General features: G+C 39.3%; 1 protein-coding gene across 8 annotated transcripts in view; it reads right to left on the minus strand.

Annotated features, from left to right (window-relative positions):
* Nucleotides 1–25,780, minus strand: part of PIGN (phosphatidylinositol glycan anchor biosynthesis class N) — a 108,159-nt gene that overhangs the window by 49,862 nt on the left and 32,517 nt on the right. For all 8 annotated transcript variants that reach the window (XM_064506893.1, XM_064506896.1, XM_064506898.1 and 5 more), the window contains 6 exons: nt 24,959–25,089; nt 19,753–19,869; nt 15,016–15,056; nt 13,025–13,084; nt 11,782–11,874; nt 9,860–9,915 (listed from right to left, as the gene is read on the minus strand). In XM_064506893.1, the coding sequence (XP_064362963.1) occupies nt 9,860–9,915; nt 11,782–11,874; nt 13,025–13,084; nt 15,016–15,056; nt 19,753–19,869; nt 24,959–25,089 (498 nt within the window). The remainder of the gene's footprint in view (nt 1–9,859; nt 9,916–11,781; nt 11,875–13,024; nt 13,085–15,015; nt 15,057–19,752; nt 19,870–24,958; nt 25,090–25,780) is intronic.

Raw genomic sequence — 25,780 nt, forward strand, 5'->3', positions numbered from 1 at the left:
CCAGCTCTGTCAATTTAAAACTAATTTAATCTGCTTCATTCCAACTCCCCCCCCCCATGCCATATGTAAAACTAAAGTCCTCATGCTTGAGGACTTTAATTTCTTGCAGAAAGACCCAAAAATCTCTTCAGTACAAACTCCATATACCTGACCATTGTCATTCCATATACACGTACACCCTATCTCTCCCTCTTATTCATCTCCCTTAGAAGAAAACCCTCTGCTTCCTACAGCCCCTTAAGAGTGACAAGATTTGCAGAAGACACAGTGATCACATGCATCTGTCCCAGATCTGCCAGCAGCAACAGCAGTAAGTCATCAGTAGCTGCTCAGCAGACTTTGATCTTCTATCTTTTTACAGTGGGAGGGTGGGGGAGAAAAACGACTCTTCCCAAACTGAAAAAGCTAGAGGCTAAGACATCCTTTGAATCCCTTGACAGCCCCCACAAGATGGGGGAAGGCCATGTGGATAGAGCCCACTAGGACTTTGCATGTGTCAGCTTCTCAGGAACGCCGTAAAGGGAAGGACTTTCCCCCTTGCTTTGCTATGTGCTCTCTAACTCCAAATTAATTGGCAGTAAGAGGGGCATTGACTGCCACCTTCAAAATATTCCAGCAACCTTCTCTGTCAAAAGACTTCGCAGTCACAGATTCTTGCTCTCTTCTTAGCAAGAAGACTGGAACCTGGAAAAAATCAGTAATGGATATCCTAGTAATGGAACAACACATTTCCAAAGCTTTTTCCAGAGAAGCACCAGACTTCAGCAACAGTCTCCTATGAGAGCTGCCTTCCACCATTCCCACCATGCAACACAGACAGCACCTCAAAAAGCAGGAGGTGGGTGATGGAAAGCACAGATATTGAATTGCACACTGAGGTTATTTTGGCAGAAATGTGATTGCATGCTTATTCCTGATCCATATCAAATTCATAGCAACATGCAATCTGTGAGCGCAGAGACTCGATATTAATGATAGTGCAATCAGACTAGCATAACCTAGTCATTAGTCCTTTAAAGGTATGGTACACAGGTAAGAGCAGAATGCAATGCACAATATAAAGCCCTTCTACTTCTCCATCAAGAGCAGAGGATCATAATAAAGAAAGTGAATAGCAAGTGATGCAAAGTCATGAGTTCTTTCAGTGAACCATGGAAAAACAAACCAAATAAATATTTCAAAATCAAAGCCTGTAACCATGACGTTTATTTGCAATGGAACTCGCTGTACAGTACACAGTACATGATGCTACTAGAGGCAATCAGGAGAAAAAATCCTAGTGTATTACAGTTCTACAGACTTCACCAAATTACAACTTTACATGAATTTTTAGTCATTCAGAACCTGATTTTCCCAATTTTAGAATGTGCTCATTGCAGCTCTTTAGGAGATGCAGCTACTCAAAGAATTGTTTTATTGAATCTACCCAAGGGAAACTGAAAACATATACTATAAGATACAAAGATAGTCCTTCACATATGTTTTAGTGTTGATCGAAGGGTAAAGTTTCAGAGATTAAATCATTTAGTGAGTAATTCAGTGGTACTTTGTTTAAATGGCCTTTTAATTTCTTACTAAAAAAACTTTCAGGAAAGGTACTAAAACTGACAGTCTTTTGAAACTTAATTTTAATAATTCAGAAACAAGATGTATTTTATTTACAAATGAAAAATCTAGTTTACAAATGAAAAAAAACATGGCGATGAGTATGTTCTTGTTTAAAGGAAAGGTACCTCAGATAAGCCTACGATAAAGGGTTAAAGTCCTCTATCATTGCTTCTTAAAGCCCAAGACCCTCAATATTCCCTTTCCTGGCCTGATCTACTCTCTCTTCTCCCACTATTCCATTGTCAGTTTTTCAGTCTTGTAGCAGCTAAAAGGGGAGTATGTTTTTGTGGTTTTCATTTCTAACTATTGTGTTACTCTTTTGAGCATAAAACACCCAGCCTAACTGTCAGTTGGTATTCAGTTATCTTTGCAAACTTTTTTAAGAAGCATTAGAAGGTACCACTGCATACATCAGGCCCTCTGAAGAAAGAGCAGAAAAGGCAATAAGAAATTCCTATTTTAAGTTCTTGAGGGTTTTTTTTTATTCTGTAAAGCATAATGGAAGGAAGGGAAGAAATATACACTTTCAGAGGTCAAACATACCAAAAAGCATCTTTACTGAGACATTTTGAAAACCCATCAGTATACATAGGCTTTTGTATTCATATCTGCAGACATGCAAAGGAAGAAACTGCAGAATGTGAATGAAACTGCAGGAAGTGGTCTGAGCGATAATGGTTTAATCCTGATCTGTCAAATCCTGAAAACTAAAACAGTCTTTCAATTTCCCACAAATTACTGTCCCTGATGCAGCATATTCATGTATTCAACAGCAAAGTGCCTTAGGATATTTATATAAATCCTCTGGATAGCAAAGATAAGAGAAAAAGGAGCAGACAAGCTAACTGCCAGCTGCCAACTCACTGAACAGAAAGAAAAGATTAGAATAGCTGGGCTGCACACTGCTGGGTTTGCATGCAAACTACTACCCCAAGAGCTGTGGTCAGCAGGAGGCCAGCAGTGAGGAAGCCACGCTCTGAAGCAGTCCCTCTGGCCAGTTCAAAACACAACTGAGAAACTAGAAACAGGGATCTAAGAAGGGGCAGAGGGGTTTTTGTTCTGTTTTTGCCTTAAGGGTGAGCAGGACATGATGCAGCAGCCTTGAAAAGGGAAACAGTTTAGTGGGAAAGATGATGGTCCTTGAAGGAAAGGAGAAACACCATTTAAAAAATCTCCTCTACTTCAGTATTACAGAGGACACGTGCCAACACTAACTAAATAGTAATGCCCTACCTACATTGTAAGCAACGCCTTACTCACCTCTGCAAAGCATTTGATGGATACCCTGAGCTGTACCTAGATCTGCAATGTTATGGAGATGTAGCAATGTGCCACAGTTTCTCTGCTGCTCCGTGATCCTACACACCAAACACCTAGACCATAGCTACCATTTTCCAGCCAGTTGCACCCAGAGCATGCAGCCATGGAGCAGCATGTGTTGGGTTGAACAAGTACCTGCTGGGGGGCCTCCCATGGTCACGGAAATGTAGGTTCGAGCAGGTTGCCTCACTGCAACCTGTCCCCCTTGCCCTTCTCATCCCTGTTACCTGTCTGTATACATCCGCATTACAAGGACTCTTGCAACTTCGAAGACCAGACCAAAGAGATTTATACAAGGAAACAGAAATATACAAAACTCTTGTAGTATTTTATCTTATACATTAGCCTCTTAGTTCCTCCTAAAGGCCTTACCTATTTTCTAGCTGATAGTAAATCCACATAAGTCCAATCCTTCTGCACAGAAGCCACCGCAAAACTAAAAGCTTCCCAGCATGCAGCTGAAATCTGAGAGCAGCAAGATGCCTGATTTCTAAGAGGACTGTATCCTCCCAATCGGTGTTTCGCCGAGCGCTTCAGACATCGCACATTCAGTGAAACACAAGCTGACATTTTTGCTAAGGTACATGCACATTATAGCACAGACATTAATTTCTCCCCCATCTAAGAGGTAATTCATCTAACTTTCAGTCAGTCTAACCTTTTTATCAATATCATACTACCATTTCCAGCGAAGCCCTTCTATGCCTGTAGTGCTGCACAGCACTCCAATTTACATTCATACGCGTATACACAGGCTCCTAAAGCCAAGGGCTTATGGAGAAGGGAAGAGCTGCCAGTCTCCCTCCTTGACAGCAACAGGCTAAAAGGTGTCCATCTGGCCTGTGTGTACCAGCTGGCTCAGAAGCAAGCCGATGTTGAGAACCCCACATCATAACGAAGTGGAGACCGAGCGGAAAAAGATCCCACTGTCTTCCTGGGGTTCCCCAGTAGGGTTACTAGCAGCAGCTGTCCCTCATTCTTGACCACAGCAGGAGGCGGCTGAAATGTGCTCCCTGATGAACTAGTGCCTTTTTTGAATCAAGGTTCCTCTGAAAACATAAAGCATTCAGACAAATGGACGGAGACTCTATTAAAAAAATATATTATGCTATAAAATAAGAGAAGGGAGAGTTATCACTGTAAGAAATATCCTTCCCTACTACAACGGCTTCACCCTTTCTTCCTGACATTCAATCCTTAATGCTTGCTGTTGCAATGCATTAGGGAAGCACCATATGTATTGCCATTTATTTCAATAATAAAACAAAAAACAGGATGCTTCAAAGGATGTGTTATGTTTATTGACACCTCAAGGGGCACTGCCCCCTTTTAATGGTGGAGAAAACCCTCATTCCACTTTACTCCAAATGCCAGCTTTGCAGAAATATCTATTATTTCAGTTATGAAGGGACATCAGAGAGAATGGAACAATGTAGTGCTGCAACTTCAGTCACCAGAGGAAGAAAAAAGAATAGGTATTTGTGCATATGGCATTTCTTTGAAGTTGCTGCACATCTTCAAAGACACACGCCACGTTATGAAAAAGTGATTTTCTTTTCTATCACCATGACAAACACACGATGCATAATTATATGGAAAGACTCAGTCTACGTGATTGCTATTTTCTTGTATCAAACCCATGCAAACATTTAAGGCACTTGTATCTCAATTCATATTAGAGGGTGGGGGAGGGGGAAGAGTTACATTTTGGTATGGTGAGGGAGAGGCACATCTTCATTTAATAGCTTTACAATGGATAGTCATTAAAATAAACATCAGTGATTTTCTATATAAGCATAGTGATACAGTTATAACTTTACACACACACACAGAGAAAAGCGCAAGTCCTTGGGATGACTGACATGTAGCATCCAAAAAAATCAAGTTACTTTAAAAAAATGCACCATCAAGTTATTATGGGATTTCTCATATATGAGAAGATACAAACTTGATGGTAAACGGTATAATATATTCAAGCTGTATCCCTGCTAAAAAACTCTTATTGGCATAAACCGCTCAAGACATTCAACAAAAATCACTGCTAGTGGAAAGCAAGCAGTGATTAAAATCCAGCTGGTCATATTCTGTTTTTTGTATATGGTTGTTCTTAAACTACCGCCCCTTCCATCTTATTGTGAGGCAATGAGAACCCCAATAGCTGGAAGCAGTTCTCCCTGAAAAAAATTGTATACACCAAGTGTACACAAAAAGCACTCCTGTGCTTGTGTGTGATTTAATATTTTAAATCTCTTGCACCTGTTGGGGTAATCAAATTAAATTAATTGGTTAAGAGGATTTTAGTGTTGTATTGATGTCCCATCTACTCACCTCACTACAACAGTCCTCCTGCTCCTTTTAGGATTATTTTCACAACCCAAGGATGCCAGCTGTGGGACTGCTTTTGCAACAGCAGCATCTGGCCCCTTGGCATACTCCTCTGCAAGCTGTGCCAGCTCTGCAGTCACCTTAAGGTACATCAAATGGTCAGAATGCTAACAACATAGTGAACTTTCTTGGACATCAGTTTTCCCCTGTCAGCAATTTAGATTTGTCCTCCCTCACTCTTCCTTCAAAGCACATGACATCTTGGTGCCTGCCTTTTTAAACATAAAGGTCAAAGCATTGTGCCTTTGTCTCAAATTCTGATAAGAAAAGCTTCTGATTTTACAAAGAAAGTAACTTTTGAAACCTTGTCTTTCCCAACAGGAGAAAAACATAGGGAGTAGAAAGGGGTGGGGAATAAACTCATTTAAGACAGTAAATCTCTCCAGGTGTCCAGCTGGAACTGCAGATAAATATTCAAAGCAATTATTCAGTATCAGCCTTGCAGTTAACTTGCATGCAAGCCAGGGGCCACTTTCCTGCTCGCCTGTGTTTGTTCCCCTGGGAGCAGGCTGAGCACCTTGCCTGGCAGAATCAGCAGACACTTGCAGCTGAGCTCCTTCTGAAATGTGTACTCAACAGTTTCACAGGTAACCTCTGTATATGCTTTTATTCAGATGCGTTCCCTGATGAAGGGACTTCAGCTAAACAGCATTACTGACAGCCAGACACATCCTTATAAATAGTTACAGCTACCCCAGTTCTAACCTGCCTCAGACCCACCCAAGTAGACACTCCCCAAGTTTCCATCACACAACACAGCGATCAGACCCATCCTCCCCATCCTGACACGCTCGACAGCTGGATTCCACACAAAGATCCAATTTGGATCCAAGTAAGAAAGAGCACATTCAAAATTGCCGCTGTCATTCTCTGCCCATTGTGCTACCTCTGCTGCTACCAGAGAATAAATTCCTTGCGGAAATTGGAAGAATCATGCATCAGTACAGTAAACCTCCTCTCTGTTGCCAACTCTGTGTGAATAAGTAGTAAAAAATAGGCTTGTCATGTAGGCAAACTACCTAACACTTCAGGTGTGACAGATTCAATATGCAAACCAAAGACTACTTTTTAAGTCATTACATCTGAAGGTCATGAACAGTTTTCTAGTCACTTGGATATATAATACTTGAAAATTCAATCTAGGAAATAGGATTTTCCCCAGAGAACATTGGAATGAACTAATTCATATTATTTCTGGCTGAAAAATTAAGCTTAGGTTTTTGATAAGTCATACTTTCTACAGAATATGTGATTTGTGAACATATTTTCACCCCTAAATACACCTTTAATAATAATTACAATTACATCAGCTTCACTGAAAAGAGAACATCTTAGTCTGACATTTTAGATTCTGTAACTCAGATCTACATTTCTGTTGTACAAACATATATCATCTATTAAGTTACACCATTTAAGGCTATCTTTAACAAATTTTAGACAGACAGTTCTTATAGGCATACTTTTGTTCATTTTTAAAGTAATCATGATGCTGAAATATACAAAAAAATCTGTAATATTCCAATACAGAATATTTACATTTTCTTTTTCCAGATAAACTTGATGGACCCAAGGCACTTAACAGACATGATTTATGCTTCACTAACCTCCAATAAACTAGGAAGGAATACAGTGTTATGCTGGCATACACTCTTTCTGAGCTTCAATTAAAAAACTTCAAGCACCAGAAGGATGACAAGAAAAATTAAAAAAAGACGTTTAATTCCTTTGTACAAAAATTCAAATCAATGAATAGTAGTAGTAGAAGTTATTTCAATGAGAAGGGTAGCAGTGACAGGAAGAAAGACAACACAGAATTGTGCTTAGCTGCAGCAGCAGACATGGCCAATCACAGACTAATACAAATTTGTGGGAAACCTTCCATTAACCCTATACTGACATGTTTGAATAGCGTGTACTTGTGCAGAAACAGAATCTCTGTACCAATACCAAATACTAATTATTCTGAAACAAAAGAGCATACCAGGAGATCTCTTGCTCCAGGAAGAGGAAGCAGCTATCCCCAGAGCTTTGCCTTTTTAAATCTTGTCCTGAAAAAGGTAGAGTAATTGTACTATTTTCTACCCTTTAACCCTTACTAAAAAAGGGAAGAAATATAAATTGGTGTTTCTTCTCATCTTTGTTTCCCCCCCCCCTTCAAAGAGGGTGCTAATATAAAACCATATTCATGCTTCCTCTTACAAGTTTTTATCTAGCGTAGCAGTATCAGTGGCACTGTATTATCAGCTTTCAATAAACTGGATCACGTGGGCAATAACACTGCTTCCTTTTGGGCTTCAGTCCTTCAAAGGTGCTCAAAAACAAAAAGTCCTTCTCATGTGCTAGCAAGTCTGAGGGATCTGAAAGTTAACACTGAGAAAGCCAGTTGTGATAGCTTTAAATGCGCACCCTCCACCTCTCCAAAACACACACACTACCCGACCTACCTCCAGTATCATAGCAAAGCCAGCAGGAGGAGACATATGCCTTTGTCCGAGTATCACCACTCCATAGTTTCGCAAATTTAGCTCCAACAACTGATGAAGACTGATTTATGTTAATACACCAGATCATCAACTGAAGCATCTGAAGCTCAGGCTCACTGCTCCCCAAGACAGCTTCCAGATGAGAGACAGGCCAGAGATCTGTAGGCAGGTCATGTCTAAAACTGCCTCAGGGTTTCCCTTCCATTCTTATAAGCTGCACCACTTAAACATAAGCTGATGCTCAACTGCTCCATCCAAACTATTAGTAACTGGTTGGACAAGGTAGGCTGGTAGTTTCCCAGAGGTGAGCCAGCTTTTAAGAATCAAACAACACTGTGAAGACTAAGTAGTTAGCATCTGGCCAAACACAGCACACTCTGGATGAGTATTTATATTAATGCATGACAGTCTGCGGTATGAATTCTCTTCTGTTTTTCTAGGCTGAAGATAATCATCATCTTTGGGAACCAAAGTCTTTCTCCACACAACTTACAAGGATAAGGTAATTTTCACACCTAAGGCATTCTTTTAGTTTCATATATGTGCCCCAGAAGGACCACTAACCCAAGCTCTGATTCAGAAACAATTTAAGAGTACCTAAAGTAGTATTTTTGCAATCAACCATACCAAAGTAATATCATGTTCATATCAACTGTATTCATGGTTTTTTAAGTGATAAACATCTCTGGCACTTCCACTTAAAACAATCCCATATATTACAAAAAGGAGAGAAAAAAACAGTCCACGAGGCAATCAGTAACTCTTAGTTCCTTCAGAGTAAATTTAGTATTAACTTAAGAAAAATACATCCTATTTTACAGGAACAAATTTCTTGGGAAAAGGAGACAGGAAGATAGTAAAACATAAATAAGAGCTGCAAAACCAAACTATCAGTCTTCCCCACAGAATCAAAAAAAGATGACTGAGCATTTTTGCTCCATATGGAGCAAGAAGTTCTTTGAAAATGTAACTGTCATTCTTAATCAAACGTTAGCCAAAACATTCATTATGTGCCCAAGATAATGTGGCCAAGACTTGATTGGGGTCTCAGGAACTAAGTATTTTGAACCCTTCCCTTTGAAAACACTAGTGGTATAAAATAACACAGTAAATCTCTGCTCAGAAAGACAGCAATCTTATTTAGTACTTAAATATACTTTATAGGAAAGACTCAAGTACTTTACAGCTCCTATGATTTACAGACCTTAATTAACATCAGCTTTATTTCCCAAAGGAAAACAGCTGCTCTCAGTGACAAAACACTTTGGAGCACTCCACAAACTGAAAGCAGAACTGACTACTACCATGTGCACGCATAGGAAAGCTTTCGAAAACCTTTCAGGGGAAGTAGAGAAAAGAAAATGCAGCTTTAATTGGGTAAGACTGAGGGGTGAGCAAGTCAGTAAGTCCATACTCTAGAACACAGAGTGCTCACAGATGAACAAACATTTTACAAATCCTTTCATGGCCATGGAAACACTAATACCAGACAGCACAAATTCTAAAGATTTTGAGCTTCTCTTTTGGCTGCAAGGGCTTTTATTTGTTTGTTTCTCACTAGAATCCTGTTTTTTAAATCACAGAAAAAAACATTTCTTAGTTCAACTTTTATGTACATATAAACAAGGATAAGAATGGATGGTATTTCTTAAGTCCATAGGGACTTACATCTCCCAAGGCATGTTTTTGTTTTTTATTAAACAATTGTTTTTTATTAAACAATTTTTGTTTTTTATTAAATTATGTGTATTACCACACAGTCTATACACAGCTATATTGTCAAAAAGGATAGCCAAATAATACATTTAGTCTTCAGTTAAGGATTAAGGGACAGTTTTTTTTTTTTTTTTTTAATATCTCCTTCCAGTTGAATTTTTAAATAGAAGTTAACTGCATAACTTTAAAGAGTTCATTCTAATGCAAAGTTTCATAGTTGGATAAGCACTTTCATTTAATGAGAAGATTGAAGAGACCCAATTTCTTTGTTGCTGCAACCCACTGAAATATCAAAGCAATAAGACAAACAGTCAGATAAAATGCATACAGTTTTTACATGCACTTACTTAAATGGCATGAACAGAAATGACAATGTTGTTTCCTTTTTCTGAGTCATCTTGACCTGCATTAAAAAAAAAGGTTAAATCATTATATGCAACTTCTAATGAATTGTCAAGATACTGTCCAGGAAACTGGGTGTTACACTTTTGTAAATAACTATACTGCACTTGTAGCTCCTCTGAGGGCTGCACCAGTGCTTCCAGATCCACTCTAGAAAAGGTAACCCCCAAACACACTCCCATTCAGCAATTTTCATAGAAGGACTTCTACAGTTTAAAGAATAAAGGGAAGGTATGGTTAGAAATGCCAACAGACCTTAGGGATAATCTGTTTGTGTCAAACTGGTGATATTTATGCCAGACAGGAACTAGTACGCTGCCACTGTGGTGCCGAAGCAGTACTGCTAGACTGATTAACCTGAGCTTGAATGAAAGCAAAGGTTTTGATGCAGTCAGAGTCACTTTGCCCAAGGCCCTTCAAAATATCTTTAAGGCCTCCTGCACCAGTTTGACTGCTGGCATAAAGTACAGCAAAGAAATTTCTAGCAAACTGCATCCCAGAATCTGACAGCTTGAAGTAGCAATCTACATGTCGCATCTTATCCATCCACAACAACATCCTCTCCAGGGAGTACAAACTGTGGTCAGGTCAGCCCATCACAGCAAAAGCAAAAGCCCACTTGGCATGTCTAAGCCAGCGCGCTACTTCTACTTCCGTGAAGAAGCCCAAAGGAGTACACACACAGTCCTTCCAAAACAATCCTAGAAACAAGCTAGCCAAGAAGAAAATAGAAGATTTAACACTACAAAATGACTGAATAAAAACAAGCTTTGAGAAAAGATGACCTGCTTAAAAAAAAAAAAGTATTCCCTGAGACATCAGTCTAACTAAAAAAAGAGCTGACACCTTCAGTACTTAAAGCAGAGGTCTTCAGACTCTGGTGGTTATACATACCAGCAGTGTTAGACAAACTGCTTCAAAGCCATGCCCAAACTTCAACCATTTCCTCTGCTACATGCAAGCTTTCCACCACAGATTTGGGAAACAACACTGCCAACGTAATATCCAGGCAAACTATGTTTGGGAACCTGTGCGTTCAAGGGACAGAAGGTGCCAGCAGTGCTAACCTCCACGCTCATCTCGTGCAGCACATCTAAGCTTAGCTCCTTGTTCTGTCCTGGTCACACAGATGCTGTGACAAGGCAACAGTTCTCGCATGACACAGAGGGCATCCTGCCCTCATCGTATTTCTAGGTCTTGCCAAAACTGAGATTTTTTGATTTGAGAATGTTTCTTACTCCACAGCTGAACAGCATCTAGCGAAACAGAATCTTTGCTCTGTTCAGACCACAGATGTGTTCTCATAACATAATAATATCCAGTATCAGATGAAGCAAGAAAGAAAAGGCTGAGAGGAGCAAAACAACAGATATAAAAGCATTAGCCAAAAGTTAATTAAGACACTAATTGCATTTTTTTAATAGACAGGTGCCCACTACCTTTTGATCCGTTTGTTTACTGATCCTGAGTTTAGACTTTGTGTCCCAATCACTGTTGCAAAGGAAACATTTCCTTCTCAGATATCAGAACTTAGTACTCAGAACTGAGCCTGCCTACATACCTACTGCATGCAGGTGCGATGTATGTTAATAGCAATAAACATCAGCATTTATGTTAAAATCAAGAAAAGCAGCTACTCATTTTCTTTCCAAAAAGGTGTTTATTAGATTTAAAGTCTCTCAAACCCACTCACATATGGTTCACAGCTAGTCAGTCAATATCATCCAGTATCTGTGTTCAGTTTTAGTTCTTTGAATTATAGTATGCCATATACAGTATTTGTTCTAGTATAAGAACTTCTACGAAGAGCAGCAAGAATTATTATTCAAAGAAATATTTTTCCTCTTTTTACTATGTGTTTAGTTACCTTAAACTGCTCGAGAATCTGAACAGCATTTGTGAACATGCTCTCAGCTTTGAAATAAGCACTATTGTTTAGATATTCCAAAGGCAGAGTTCCCTGGAGGCAAAAAAAATAAATACATTTATATATATACACACACACACACACATATATATATATACACACACACATATATCTCAAAGATTTAAATGAAGAAGCATGAATTTCCTGAGCTGAATGGCAAAACAAGTGAACAAAAAAAAAATTCAAATTACTACTGAAGTAATTGCTGTAACTCCATTAAAACTAAAAATAGTCTTCTCGCATAATTTCTCCACATCAGAGGGACTGCTCATAATATCCCAACTCCCACAGCTGCACAAAAGAGACAAATAATGGAAGCTGTTACATTATATACTATATAATAATAAAACCCCAACCACTAATCAGAATCCATTCTTTAAATACTCAAATGTTTCATCCAAACCCCCGCCTGGGCCTGATGCACCCATTACTCACAGCGAGAAAGTGAGCAATTCTTATGTCTTTCTCTATACGTTAGGAAACCTTTCTCAAAAGTTAGTTCAAATGACCAGCAATGTGTAAAAGTGTACAGGGACAGAATCTGGTGTAAGTTTCCAGAAAAAAAAAATTGAAATGTGTTGTAAATAGATGTGTTTCATGTGAAATAAGCAACATGAAAACACACTAAAGATTTTATTGATAATTAGCAATAATTTTATATTAGACAACCTCTGGACTATATAAAAATATAGGAAGCAAATTCAAAGAAGTAGTCATCTCACAGTGAGGAACCCCATTGTTCACTAAATTAGTGGTACAAGATATCATCTAAAAGACTCAGCACACTAAATTAAAAAGTATTTAACATTAAATTGCAGGAACTGGCTTTACAGGCTCAACTTTCATGATCGAAACCCAAACGTTGTTTGAACCAGACTGCATTTTTACCACCCCTAATTACATATTAACAGAACTTTTACACAGCTTAAGAGCATGAAGTTTCAGATTATTCAATTGGAAAGTCAGTTGATACTTTTAAGTTCTATACAATATATCAGAAGATTGAGTTCTCCAGTCTGAACACACACACACAAAATTAAAACTACAAGCAGTCTCCATCTTCTCCAGCAAATTTTCCAGAACTGTGATTTTCCCCTCTCTTACACCCTCAAGTCTTCTCCCCAACACCTCTTCCTCTAGGAAGAGCAAACTCCTATCAAAGTAAAACATTTGAATTTCTTACCACAGAATTCAGAGGGAAAGGAACACCGATAAGAGAAGCCATCAGCGGTGCTATATCAGCCTGTGCAAACAGAAGCATCCCCATTTTAACATACTGCCAGCTTACAGAGCTAATAAATTTAGTTTAATTTTAATGTATCTGTATTTGGAAAAGTAAATGGCATTACGTGTTAGAACTTCACAGTATTAAACACCTTCATAATATTCTTTACTGTTTCTAGTAGTCATCATGACACAATTAGATTCAAAATGTGAGACTCTAGTACTGATAAAGCTTTAAAAATACATTTAGTTTAAAAGCAAATATAAAAACCCACAGTATTTATTATTCACAGAAATTCAATTCAGAAAAACACACCACTTTTTATTACTATTTACACCATAGAAAGAACTATTTCCATACTTAAAATTTTAAGCTGTACATAAAACATACCTTTCTTAAAAGCCCTTCTTGCGCCTTGTTTCCTCAGTGCTAATTACTCACTTTCTCCCCTTTACAGAGGGATCCTATAAATTTATTATGTCCACTCAGCCCTTAATCCTCAAGGAGGCCCCTTTACCTACAGTAAGATTTCTCATTAAATAAGCTACTGTTACTTTTTGCTTGTATAAAAGACCAGCTCTTACTAGGTTTATATTTTCCCTTAATGTAAAACTATGCACCAAAATTCTCTCTTTTTGTCTGCAGCATAAAACTGAAGTAACTATATCAAAATCAAAGGCACTGCTACAGCCTTAGATCTACTGTACAAAAGCAGACTCCAAACCATTATTTGTAGAGGACAAAATGCATGTAGTGTAATATCAAGCAGAAATCTAATTTGCTATTTTTACCCATAATTCTACATGTACTACAGAATATTGGAAAAGGCTGTCTTTGGAAAGTCCATTACTGGGAATAGAGCGAAAATCAAGAGTCTATAGAGTCTTGAAATAACATTCCCATAACTCCTGCAACCCTTGAGACCAGACTCATCTCCAGTTTTGTACCAGAGCTTTATTGAAAGCTGCCGATTCAGAACTTCCCAAACTTTAACCTATGAGCCTGAGTTTCCGTGTGTGCCTGCACATGTGTATGTGCATGCATGTGTGCTATGTGTTATTTCATGACAAAGAAAAAAAATCACAACTTGGCTGCTTCAGTATCAAAGGTTAAAAAGTTCACTTTTCTTCCCTTACAGTACCACGCTATGTATTTGTCTAAATTACCAGATGGCTGGGGCTTAATCACAGACCTTACTAAACAAAAACAACAAAAAAAAACCCAAAACAACCCACACAATTCAAGAGTATAGCAAAAGTTCATTTAATAATGATAGCAGTATCTGGAAAAACGTGACACCAAAACAGGTAACAGTGGAAAACCACACTGAACACACATATAGCCAAATTTGCAGTGTAGTAAAAAGCACATGGCAGGTGCTCACTAACTAGGGCAAGCATCACACCACGCTTTGTGTTCAGCTGGGCACCTTCCCAAGATGCACAGAGGAGGAAGCGTAAGCACAGTTCCAAAATGCTTTCAAAATAGAAAGCAGAAGGAAAGCATCATAAATTATTTCTAAAGGTGGTGGGTTTTTTTGTTTTTTGGGGGTTTTTTGAGAGAAACTTACTCTGAAAACATTAGATGCTATTCAAAATATTTTGGAGATAACTGGCATCAAGCTTTCAAGGAGTACCTAGCATACGGTTCTGTATTCTTTCTAAAATGCCATATGATCAAATAATTAAAAATGGTGTGATAAGTCTTCTTCAGGAAGAGAGGTTGTATGTAGTTGCCACATCTGTTAACACACAATTTAAGCTTTTTCATGTTATGTTTCGTCTGAGGGCAGTTCCTGCAACTCTTCATTTAACATTATATAACGTATTCCAGGAAAATATTATGGCTGTTTGATCACTCATTCAAGTTCCTTCCACTGGTCTAAAATCACACAAAACGTATGATTTAAAAAGAAAGTTTATGACCTAGTAAACTGGTATGTTTGATACCTGATTGACATCCAGCCTCTTCAAGTTCTCCAGTTTCCATTCTACAAGAAATAACACAGCACATGAATAGTTACTCTAAATAAATTTGAAAGGGATAATTCAGTTGACATATAATGTCTTGTTGCCATTTTTTGTAAAGTGTTGTTACTAAAGAAAATTATAATTTGGCTTTAGGATGCTAGCTCAAGAGGGGTTACAGATGGAACTCAACAGGCAGAAAGAGTAAAACGCTTTCATTTCAGTTCACATTTTCTTTTATCCATCAGGATAAATTGCTGCCTGCAATTGTGACCCAGATCAGTTGAAGAAAGTCCAAGTTTTCCTTTTTTTTTCCTTCTTCTTCTTCAATGCTGCACAGAAAGTGATGTATTACCTCTGTGCCAACTGAAAGATTCAAATGCAGGTTTAGAAGGTCTGTTTAAATCTCTTTAATAGTTTTTAAAAAGGTTAACCCAAGGTCCCCAATATACCGGTACAGAGTGGTAAACATACTTCACGTCTGCCATATGCAATACTGGCCAAGAGCAAGCTCAAGGGAAAAGTTCAATGATTTAGCAATCAGAACAAGTACACTGAAAGTGTAGACAAAGCCAAATGTACTGCTAGCCCCTGAAGCTGTGGCACATCATATAAAAAGTTGGTTCAAAAACAGCATTTTTCTGCTCTCCACTAGCCTCTTAGGAAATGAGGTGGAAATTGTCTGTTTTCTTTGGGGGGGGGTGTGCAGAGTTATTTCAAAACAGAATTTAGCTGTTTTGTTTCTTTTTCCAATCTGAGTGCTTTTCCAAATGTCCAAGTTAACTGCCCCACTACTCACAGCAGTAACATGGTGGGGGGGCAGGAAAAAAAAAACAGATATGCAGTTAGAAAAAAGTGACAGGGGATGAAACAGACTTGCTGACAGTGCTTAAAATGCTGTCAGCAGTCAACTACCTACCTGGAGCAGGTATCAAGCACAGATAGCAGTAAACAAGTCAGTGGCAGTTTTCCTCCACTGGGGAGCCGCAATCAATGTTAGCACCAAGGCCAAGGACACAGCCCCCTTCCTCAATATACACAAAAAGCTAAAGGGACCAGTCACTGTCTTCTATTAATGCACCTTCTAATTGACATCAAGGAATACAGAACTGCACAAGCCAAACTAGGCGCCTGCCCAGCACCTCAGAATTGCAACTGGCTCATTTAGACCATTCCCTATATAACCACATCTAAAAGCATCCTTTGTGTTCATATAAAAGTGGAGTTTTAGATGCACTAGATACACACTACATTAAGAATACTGGTAAACCATAGTTCAAAATTCTGGTTCAACTTAATTTTCCAAACAACACCACACACTCAAATCCTAGACTGTCCCCCATCTCTATCTTTCAGTGGACCCTGTCTATGCCAGACCCAACCTGTCTAGGCTGAAGAGTACCCAAGACAGGAAATACCACTATTTTGAGCACTGTATGTGCAAAACTAATTTTCAGCAATTAATTTATACCACAGCTACTTTCAGGGTCCAATTACAGCTTCATTGTTATTTATGTGCAAAGAGCACTCTAAACAGCAGCTATGTATCTTAGCAACAGTAAGAAATACAGTTACAAGGCATTCTCATGGCAATACATAGAAAGTATTATCCGCATTAATCATGAATTCTGTGTTAGATTTATGACAGAAAGAGTAAGTTTTTGTTTACTTTGGCTTCCTGGAAAAACAAACAGGTTTATATTTCTAGAGATATTGATTCTCACCTATATTTCTGTTATACAATAGCATAGTTTGCCTTTCATTAGAAAATGTTAGTTAAAGGAAAACAATTGACTGTCTACAACCACAATGTGTTTAAGGTAGGGAGAAAGTAGCTTTGCTACAAACTTAAATCTTGGCTTCTATTACTCAAATATTTCCAAAAGGCACAAGACTTTTTATGATAGCTGTTACCACTGCCTTAGACCAAGTGCCATAACACACTAAATCCAAGTGCTCTTGAGGACTGGGACAAACCTGCAGATGGCTGATCTAGGTTGTGCTCATGTGAGTGAAAAAGAAACATCTTGGATTTAAATGCTGAATACTGTTTTATGATTCCAGCTCTCTACCTAGGTTTCCCATAAAACATTCAGCACAGTTTTTCACCCGTTTGATAGGATTTTTTTTCTTTACCCCGTCCTGCTCTTACTGCAATCTGCTGAGCAGTCAGGTGCTAAGAGTCTAGGGAAACTAGCAGAAAAGTACCAGTTAAAAAATGAGCCCCAAGTATAAGGTCACATGACATAAAGATAAAATCTCACAAAAAAATTCACACAGGCAAAACTAGTGAAGCAATATACAGAATTCCCTCAGCTGCAGGCCAAACCTCCTCTGAAATAGGAATACCTGTAGATGAAGCCCACCACCGCACGTCCTTCTGCTGCAGAAGACAGTGCAGTTAGCTTACTGGCTTCTCTAGGTTCATACCCCAAGGCAGCTGGCAGGCCCTGCATTGATAAGGCAGACAGCAGCTCAATATTCTCCTTTCTGAAGAAAGGTCAAGCCAATAACCAAATGGGCAATGCTACGCATTGCTCACAGGATGCAGCTCTGCCATCAAGAATCTGCCCAAGATGGTTATATGGCTAGTCCTGAGGGAATGTGAAGCACAGGTGAAGAGACTGGTAAGGAGAGGGCTGTCATCTCAGAGCAAATGGTGTGCCCTTCCAGACATCTGAGGAGCACACTCATCATCCCATGACAAACTGGACAGACTAAACCTTGACTGCAGGCACTGCCTCTGGGAATATCTACCCTTGATGGGGATGATGAGAAAAGAGACAATTCACTGAGCTGCCTAGAGTGGGCTTGCATTGAACAGAGCATATGTTTGTCAGCTTTAAAAATATTGTGCTGTTTCCATGAACTCTTAATTCAGAAGAATTAGGAAAGATTGACAGTAGATGCAAGAACTTGGAACACTGATGCATGCTGTGTCAAACAAATTGGACACCTACATATATCAGTGACATAGCAATCTCAGGATGCTCTCCTTTCCTTTGCACAGTTTCAGCTTCTTTTGTAAGGAGCAGAAAAGGCAAATTCAGAGGACTTTTCACAAGACTTCTTTTAAACATCTCCTCTTTCATATCTCAGCTTTATGAAAATATCTGTGGGGTTGTAACTTAGCGTAGGAGCTGTTCTCTGTACTGACCTGCAAAAGTACCAAGTTACATTTCAACAACCACTTTATTTTTAAGCCACATAGCCTACTGGGAGCTGCAATGTACTACTGCAGAGAGAGTACTCAGCTATTAGAAGATATTCTCATTACTCAAAGACTATTCCCAACAATTAAGAAGCTGTAAACATAGCTTCTAAGCAGACTTACACCATGCTTTTCAGATGGAAAGCTGCAGAGCAAGCCCAGAAAGGGCAGAGGGCAGTGTTTTTAGGGTTTTTTTTAAACCAGTGCAAGACTATCCAAGGGACGCAGCAGAGTGCAGACATTCTCTCCTTTAAGAGGACAAACGTTTCCTAACATGTAACAGCTAAAAGTTTTCTTCCGTTGTGTACCTGGAAGTCAGCTCAATAGTTATTTCACCCTTTCCAAATGCTCTCAATACCATTTTCATCATTACTTGAAGCCAGATGCCAAGGTTTGTACTAAAACCTCTGAGAATGAAGAGACCTGTGACAGCTGTAAAAATCACCTATTACAGATTGACACTTAAAGACATTAAGTGTCCTTAGAAGTCTAGCAGATCAGCCATCACAAACACGCATCAAAATCAGTCATTTTTACTCTATTTTCCATTGTTCCACAACTTCTTTTCAAACCTAGCAGAGATGTCGTAATTTTATACCAGCCAGTGACCACAGAAAGTGAAACATTAGCATGATCTGTATCTGAGAAGTCATGTTTATATGATCTTTGCTACCATGAATCTTCAGGAGCAGGGTGGATTTAAAACCTCAGGGCTGAAGACATTTCTGCCTGTTTTCTCTTCTCTAATGTAGCTTGACAAACAGTTCAATAAAATAGAAAACCATTACCTCCTTGATCCTGAGTAATAACCTGAGAGATTCAAGATTAAGAAACAAAGCAAGCTGCAAAAACAGAGCATATATAAAAGGAAGAGCTTGCACAGTTTATCATATGCATTGTTAGAACTCCAGAAAAATTTCAATAAGCCACTATTTATGTTACATATTTGAAATATTAAATAGGTATTCAAAAAAAAAAAAAAAGGGTAATGTCTACTACCCTTAAATAAATTACAAAGGGGAAAAATAACAGCAAAGAGTCATGACACTATCTCCTGAGAAAGATTGTTTACATTTCCACAAGAGCCACAAGGATTAAAATGAGATAACACAGCCCCTGGCAAGTTCCCAGGGTTCTACTGTGAAGCTAAAAAGGATCTTCGGACATGCCAAGTTTCGTGTTTCTGTACAAACAGCTTTTAACCTATAGAAGGCTTCCTAAGAATTAAGCCTCCCCTGGAACCAAGTTATAAGAGTATGAATAGTCTCCTGCACCCAAAGAGAGAAAGTCCTCAATTCAACAATTGCAAAAGAAAAATTACTCTGATATTACCTACACAATTCTGCAACATCCTCCACACACATGCCCTGTCACCTCTTCTTTCCACACTGCACAGAGCAAGACACATTACCTTGGACAGGGCAGAACTCAGTGAAGCCGAACAGGTGTGATGGTCAAACATTGTCCTTCCACCAAATTTCACACTTAAAGTTTGGCATTTTACATACCTTTCAAAAAATTGTCTTCAAAGAATTGGGATGCAACCCTCTGTGGATAATTCACTCCAGCACCCCAAGCAATTAGTGGTGTTAAGGTCTCTGAGGGATGACCAGCTCCATGGGATCCTAAAGTGCACCAAATCAAAACCAGTGTAAACAAACTTCAAGATGCATGGTGTTAAAAAAAAATAATAATAATAATCTAAGTTCCTGTTACAGACAACCTGATCTAGCTTCATACCTTATTTTCTACCACTAAGGCTGAGTTCAAGTTATATGATGGAAATGGCTGCCTTAAAAATCAGGTCTATAAAATAGATAAGTTTTGTATTAACAGGTTCTTCTCTGAATTTTTAAACTACAGAAACAGAAAGTAAAGCCAAAGTATTGGAAAGGTGTAAGGGTGTCAACAGCTCAAAAAGCATGTACATGCCTATCCCAAGTGTTCCATGGAAACCAGAGACAATTCATTTGTGTAAAATCAGGCATGTGCCTAAAATCATACAAAACTGATCTCCTTAGTACCTAAATAAGGATTAAATTTCTATTTCAAAAACAGGAGACAACATGCACAATGACCACCATGCTTTCCTACTGATGCAAGTTCATTTTTACCATTTTAAAGCCTGGTAGCACACTCCCTAAAAATTGATAAAACATGACTTCATTCCCTGAGGAAATTAATTTCCTCCAAATTAACATATCAGCTGCCAAAAGGAGAAAGCTTTAATAATATGACATCTCAGCAGCAGCTGCACTGAAGCAGAAGCCACACAAGCTTGAAAGAAATGCTGGTCATTCAGCTCAGGGGGTGAGGTACCACAGCAGCGACATAAGCCAGTCATGGAAGGAATGAGATTGTCATAGAAACTCGATGCTGGTCACTGCACACTTCACACGATTATATATTTTGTGTGGGTACAGGGGTGTGTGTGTGTGTGTGTGTGTGTGTGTGTGTGTGTATGTATATGTATGTATATATATACGCACACACACACGTGTCTGTGCATTTATGAAAATTATGAATAGCATGAGAGAACAGCACATTGTTCCAAAGTATTTTAGAGAATCAGACAAAACTGGGAATAGCGCTGAGACCGAATGTGTAACAATTGCTATGGCAGAACAGAAAAGCCAGTTTTGCTTCCTTTTAAACTGCCCTAAGCTTAAGAATAAACAGATCTGGGCATGATAAAAGAATCCAGAAGAAACCCTTTGCAAGGCATTCTCCAGCCTCAAAAGTAGCAACAACTTTTCTTTTTGGAGCTTGGGAAAAGAGCAGATGGAGAATTTTCCTTTTCCAGGAAGAGTGTTTCCTCCATCCTCCTGGCACCAGTTGTTTGCTTCCATCACAGGAGGAAAGTGCTGTTTTTGGTGAACTTTCATTTTAGGTGAGCCACCATCTCTCTAAGCATTTTACTGAGGCTGTGCTTCTGTTCATGCTCAAATGGAGACACAGCTGAGAGAGGCAGGCCTGCCCAGCCCCTGCATAAGAACTAGTTTTCAGCCAGATCTGAATCATAACAGGGCAAAATACTGATTTTCAGCTGGGTGTCTTCACTGCTCTACCCCATCCCCCCAAACACACAGTTTTGCAGAGGAAAGAGAGGGAGAGGGCACTGCAGGTTGAGTTGCTGCATACTGCACAGCGGGGCACAGGGACAGCTGCAAGGGCAAAAGGCTGAGGTGAGGGCGAGCATGGGGTCACCGATGCTGGCAAACAACCACCACCAAGATTAGCTTAAAGCAAAATCACAGACTGGGAAAGCAAATGAGTTCATTGGTCTTTGCCAACAACCGCAAGTTCCTGAGTTGTGCCAAGTTTAGAGCATGCTCTCTTCCCTAAGAGACCTTCTGTTTTTAAAATCTGGTGTCCATCCCATTCTGGAAATAGTCACTGGAAAAATGGCAGCAGTTGCCAAAACTACAGCTCTAATAAAAAAAGGCTACTGAACTAGCCTTCAGCTTGCTGACTGGGGTCCTGTGCATCTCCCTTGGGCTTGCTCTTGCACTCACTGAAGTCAATTTTGATGTCATTAACCCTCCTGGCATAAAGTCAGGCTTTTTCTTTAAACAAAAAGGGAGTGACAGAAAACTATGACAGACCAGACGCTTTCAAAGCCTGAGAGATTAGCCTTATCACCTTTTCTTTTCTTTTCAAAAGCTCCAACTCACAACAAGAATGTCTCAGGATAGTTTTTACTACCTTTTCCCTAGCTGCTCTTCTGGATGCACTGACAGCAAAGCTGAACAATGTTCACCTACTGACACAAACCTACATGCCAACTGGAAAGCAGATTTAGGCCTATGAAGATGAAAGGCAGGTATTTGAATACTATCTATACATGTGTGTATACATATACACCCATACATATATATATACACCTACACACACCTAAACCTGTGAACAGCACCTGAGGGCCTTGGCAGACACAAGCTGAGCATGAGCCAGCAGCACACCCTGGCAGCAGAGATGGCCAACAACACCATGGGCTATATTAACAGGAGCACAGACAAGAGATTGAGGAAAAGGATATCGCCCTCTATACAACACTTGTGATATGGCCTCTGGATACCTGCATCCAGTTTTGGGCCCCCCAATAGAGAAAAGATATCAACCAACTGGGCTGAGCTGAGCAGAGGGCCCCTGAGCTAGTGGAGGCTGCAGCCCTTACCCTGCAAGGAGAGGGCTTCTGCAGCCTGGAGAAGAGACAGTTTTGGGGAGACCTAAGAACAGCCTGCCCATACCTGCGAGAGTGATTAGCAAGAATGTGGAGCCAGGCTCTCACTGAGGTACATGATGAAAGGATGAGAAATAACAGGTATAATTTGAAACAAGAGAGGTCCAGACTGGATATAGAGAAAAACGTTTCCCCCACGAGGAGAGCCAAACAGGGAAGCAGGTTGTCCAGAGAGGCTGTGCAGGCTCCATCCTTGGAGGTTTTCAAGGCCCAACTGGACAACCCAGTCTGGCCTCATAGGTCAACCTGTTTTGAGAACAGGAGGTTGGACCTCCTGAGTTCCCTCTGATCATATGGGAAAAAAAATAAAGTGATTACTTGAAAAACAGAAGAAAAAATATATGTTGGAATTAAAATTTTTTATTATAAGTGACAGACAGCTCTACATAAATAATATTCAAATGGACTGTTTTGCAAGTAAGCAGATAGTAATTAGGCCAATTTTGAATAAATAAGTAAATGAATACTTTTCTCATCTCCGATGACAGAACAAATCTGCATCCCGTCCATTTGAAAAGTTTAGGATGGCACACAAAAAATGACCCTGACTTTTGTCATGACCACACCTGAAGCATCCCTAGTTCAAAAGTATCACAATTAATAGCTACAGATACACCCACCGCAGAAACTTTCTAAAAGTGCTAGGCACCAAAGCTGTCATGGTTTACTGCTCCCTGGAGGTTACTTTCCTTTGTAATTCAGAATTACCAGATGTTATATGTGGCTATTTATCCATTTATTTTGCTTCACTTCCAAGTTCTTGTACATTCAGAGCCTGCCCATATTACTTCACCTCCAAAGCTAGTAAAACTGCTAAACTGTTTCAGATTTTTTTTCCTTTTTTTTTTTTTTTTTTTTTTTTTTTTTTTTTTTTTTTTTTTTTTTTTTTTTTTTTTTGCAGGGGGGAGAAGGGGAGATGAGATTTGTGACTGATGCATAAGCTTTCTTTCACAGAATCACAGTGACTGCTTGCAACAAGGAATAATACTTTTGTATTTGGTACAAGCCTTAAATGCTGTTCAAACCAAGTATGACTGAAACTGGAAGTTTCTTTGCAGGCTAAGGCTACCTATAGCCAACTGAGAGAAAGCACCCAAGTGTACTTTCATTTATAGTCTTCTTAATCTACATTTCTCTTGCAAAAGCTGGGGTATAGACTTTTGGGGAAGGGGCCTTTTCGACTAAAAAGTTTAGGCAGGTTCCACTCTCATTCCCTTAGAAACCCAAACAGAACACCATAGCACTATCTCTAATCTCTGCTTACCAGCAAGAAAGGCTACATTTACTCTGTTATCTTCTATGACAGCACTACTGCTGCCACGTTGGACTGTTAAAATAGCTCTTCCTTTTTACTGTTTGCAATGTAACAGAATTACTGTTTTATCAATGTTTAAAAAGGTAGGTAGTTGAGGTTTTAAAAATGAACTTGCCCCTTAGCACAGCCACTAATAACATGTTAAAAGGCTGGCAAGAATATTTTAAGAGGAAAAATCTGAGCTGATCAAAGAACACCACACTAAGCGCTTCCCCCCCCCCCACCTTCCCTGTATGAAAGCAGTATGAAGGTATAATTTAACCCTGCTAAAACTTAGTTGAAAATTAAGTTTAATTGGTATCCCAACTAGTATCCTTGTGTTTTACAGGGTTAAAGTGGGAAAAACAGTCTCCCTTAATCGGCTGCATGCAAGCACAGGAATGTTCTTAAAATTCTTGGGGGGAAGGGGGGAATTTGTCTAAATAAGTTCACCACAATAAACTCTCCCATCTGCCCTAATCTAGTTAGGCCAAAATTGCCTCAAGTCATTTGGCCACTGTGGTCATGTCCTTCACAAGTGCCCCCTGTGGGTATCAGCCTGGCCGGCCACCTGCCCCACTCTCCCTCCTGTGCTTTCAGCTGCTCCACCCACTCTCCAGCTCCAGCCTCCCCTGAGAAGACCACATAGCAGTCCCATCCTTTCTCATGTACCTAAGGGCCAAAATAAGCAAAAAGACAAAGTTTGCCTCCAACTCCCTGACTCTCTTCACCTCCCCCAGGCACTTAAGAGTAACAAAGTGATAAGCATTTCTGTCCCATGTGGTCTTTAAGAAGCCCAAATTTGCTGTTAGCAGCCAAATAACGCAATCATCTCTTGCCCGGGCTAGCTTTCTTCAGGAAGGCTCTGAAAGAAGTGGTATTCAGGTCTCTTTCTTCCCCTTCTCTTGCTCCCACTCCCCTACCAGCAGCTGCTGAATGAGTTAAGCTTTACCCTATTAACTCTTTTTTGCTGCCCAGATACCCATCTCAGTTTTCACAGGGCTGATGAGGTCCCCTGCAGCCCATTACCTCTTTCCTAATTCACACAGGATTCATACAAGGGCAAAACCTAGGGTATCAAATCGAAGCAGAGGCTCCAAACCTTCTACAGGAACAGAGCTCTAATCACACTCCAGATACTCACAAGCTTAGCTAACTATCAACATTTAAAAAGGCTCACCCCAATCTGTCATTCCGTGGTCAGAAGTTAAGATAAAAGCAGTCTTCCCATCATTTCCATAAAAATTTTCAAGCATTGAAGCAATTTCTTTTACACCCTCATCAACTTTTCTAATATTCTCCTTGTATTCCCTGAAAAACAAACAAACAAAAAACAGTATTAGATTCAAGGTGGCTCTTGCCCTTAGCATATATCAAGTTATCCACACTCAGTCCCTTGATTATGGACAGCTTTACCCTTTACAGAACCACAAGCTAACAAAAGGCATCCTAGATTTAAAACCTCTCCTACTCCAATTCTTAGACGGGATACTACCTTGTCACAGTACTGTTTTAAGGCTCCTGAAACTATAGTCTCAGATGGCTTCTTTATGTTTCAAATCTGATCTGTCTTTGATTGAAGACTAATTTAATCACTCAGCAATTAGGCAAATGAAGGTGAATGTCAAAGCTTAAGGAATTCTGGGAAATTGCAACTCTAAGTTGCAAGTTTTGAAAGTTATTTGTAACCAATAATTGAATAATGAATAAAGAAGGGGGACTGCTTTGAGATATTTCACAGACCAGCATAGATCCCAGAGTTTTGTGGGACAGATGCTAACCCCAAAATGTATATGTTAAAAAAAGTGGTAGTGATTTACTTTCAGCCAACCAAGTTTTCTATGTGTTGCCAAAGTCAATTTTAAAAATGCATCTTTAAAATACTAATTTAAAAAAGAGCATGAGACATACAGCAAGCACAAACTTTGCAGCAGTGTAAGAAATTAGGGCAGGGATTTTGAAGTATGCAGGAGAAAAATACAGAATTCTATATTCAGAGCAT

Source organism: Dromaius novaehollandiae, chromosome 2, assembly GCF_036370855.1.
Source record: "Dromaius novaehollandiae isolate bDroNov1 chromosome 2, bDroNov1.hap1, whole genome shotgun sequence".
Classification (NCBI taxonomy): Eukaryota; Metazoa; Chordata; class Aves; order Casuariiformes; family Dromaiidae; genus Dromaius; species Dromaius novaehollandiae.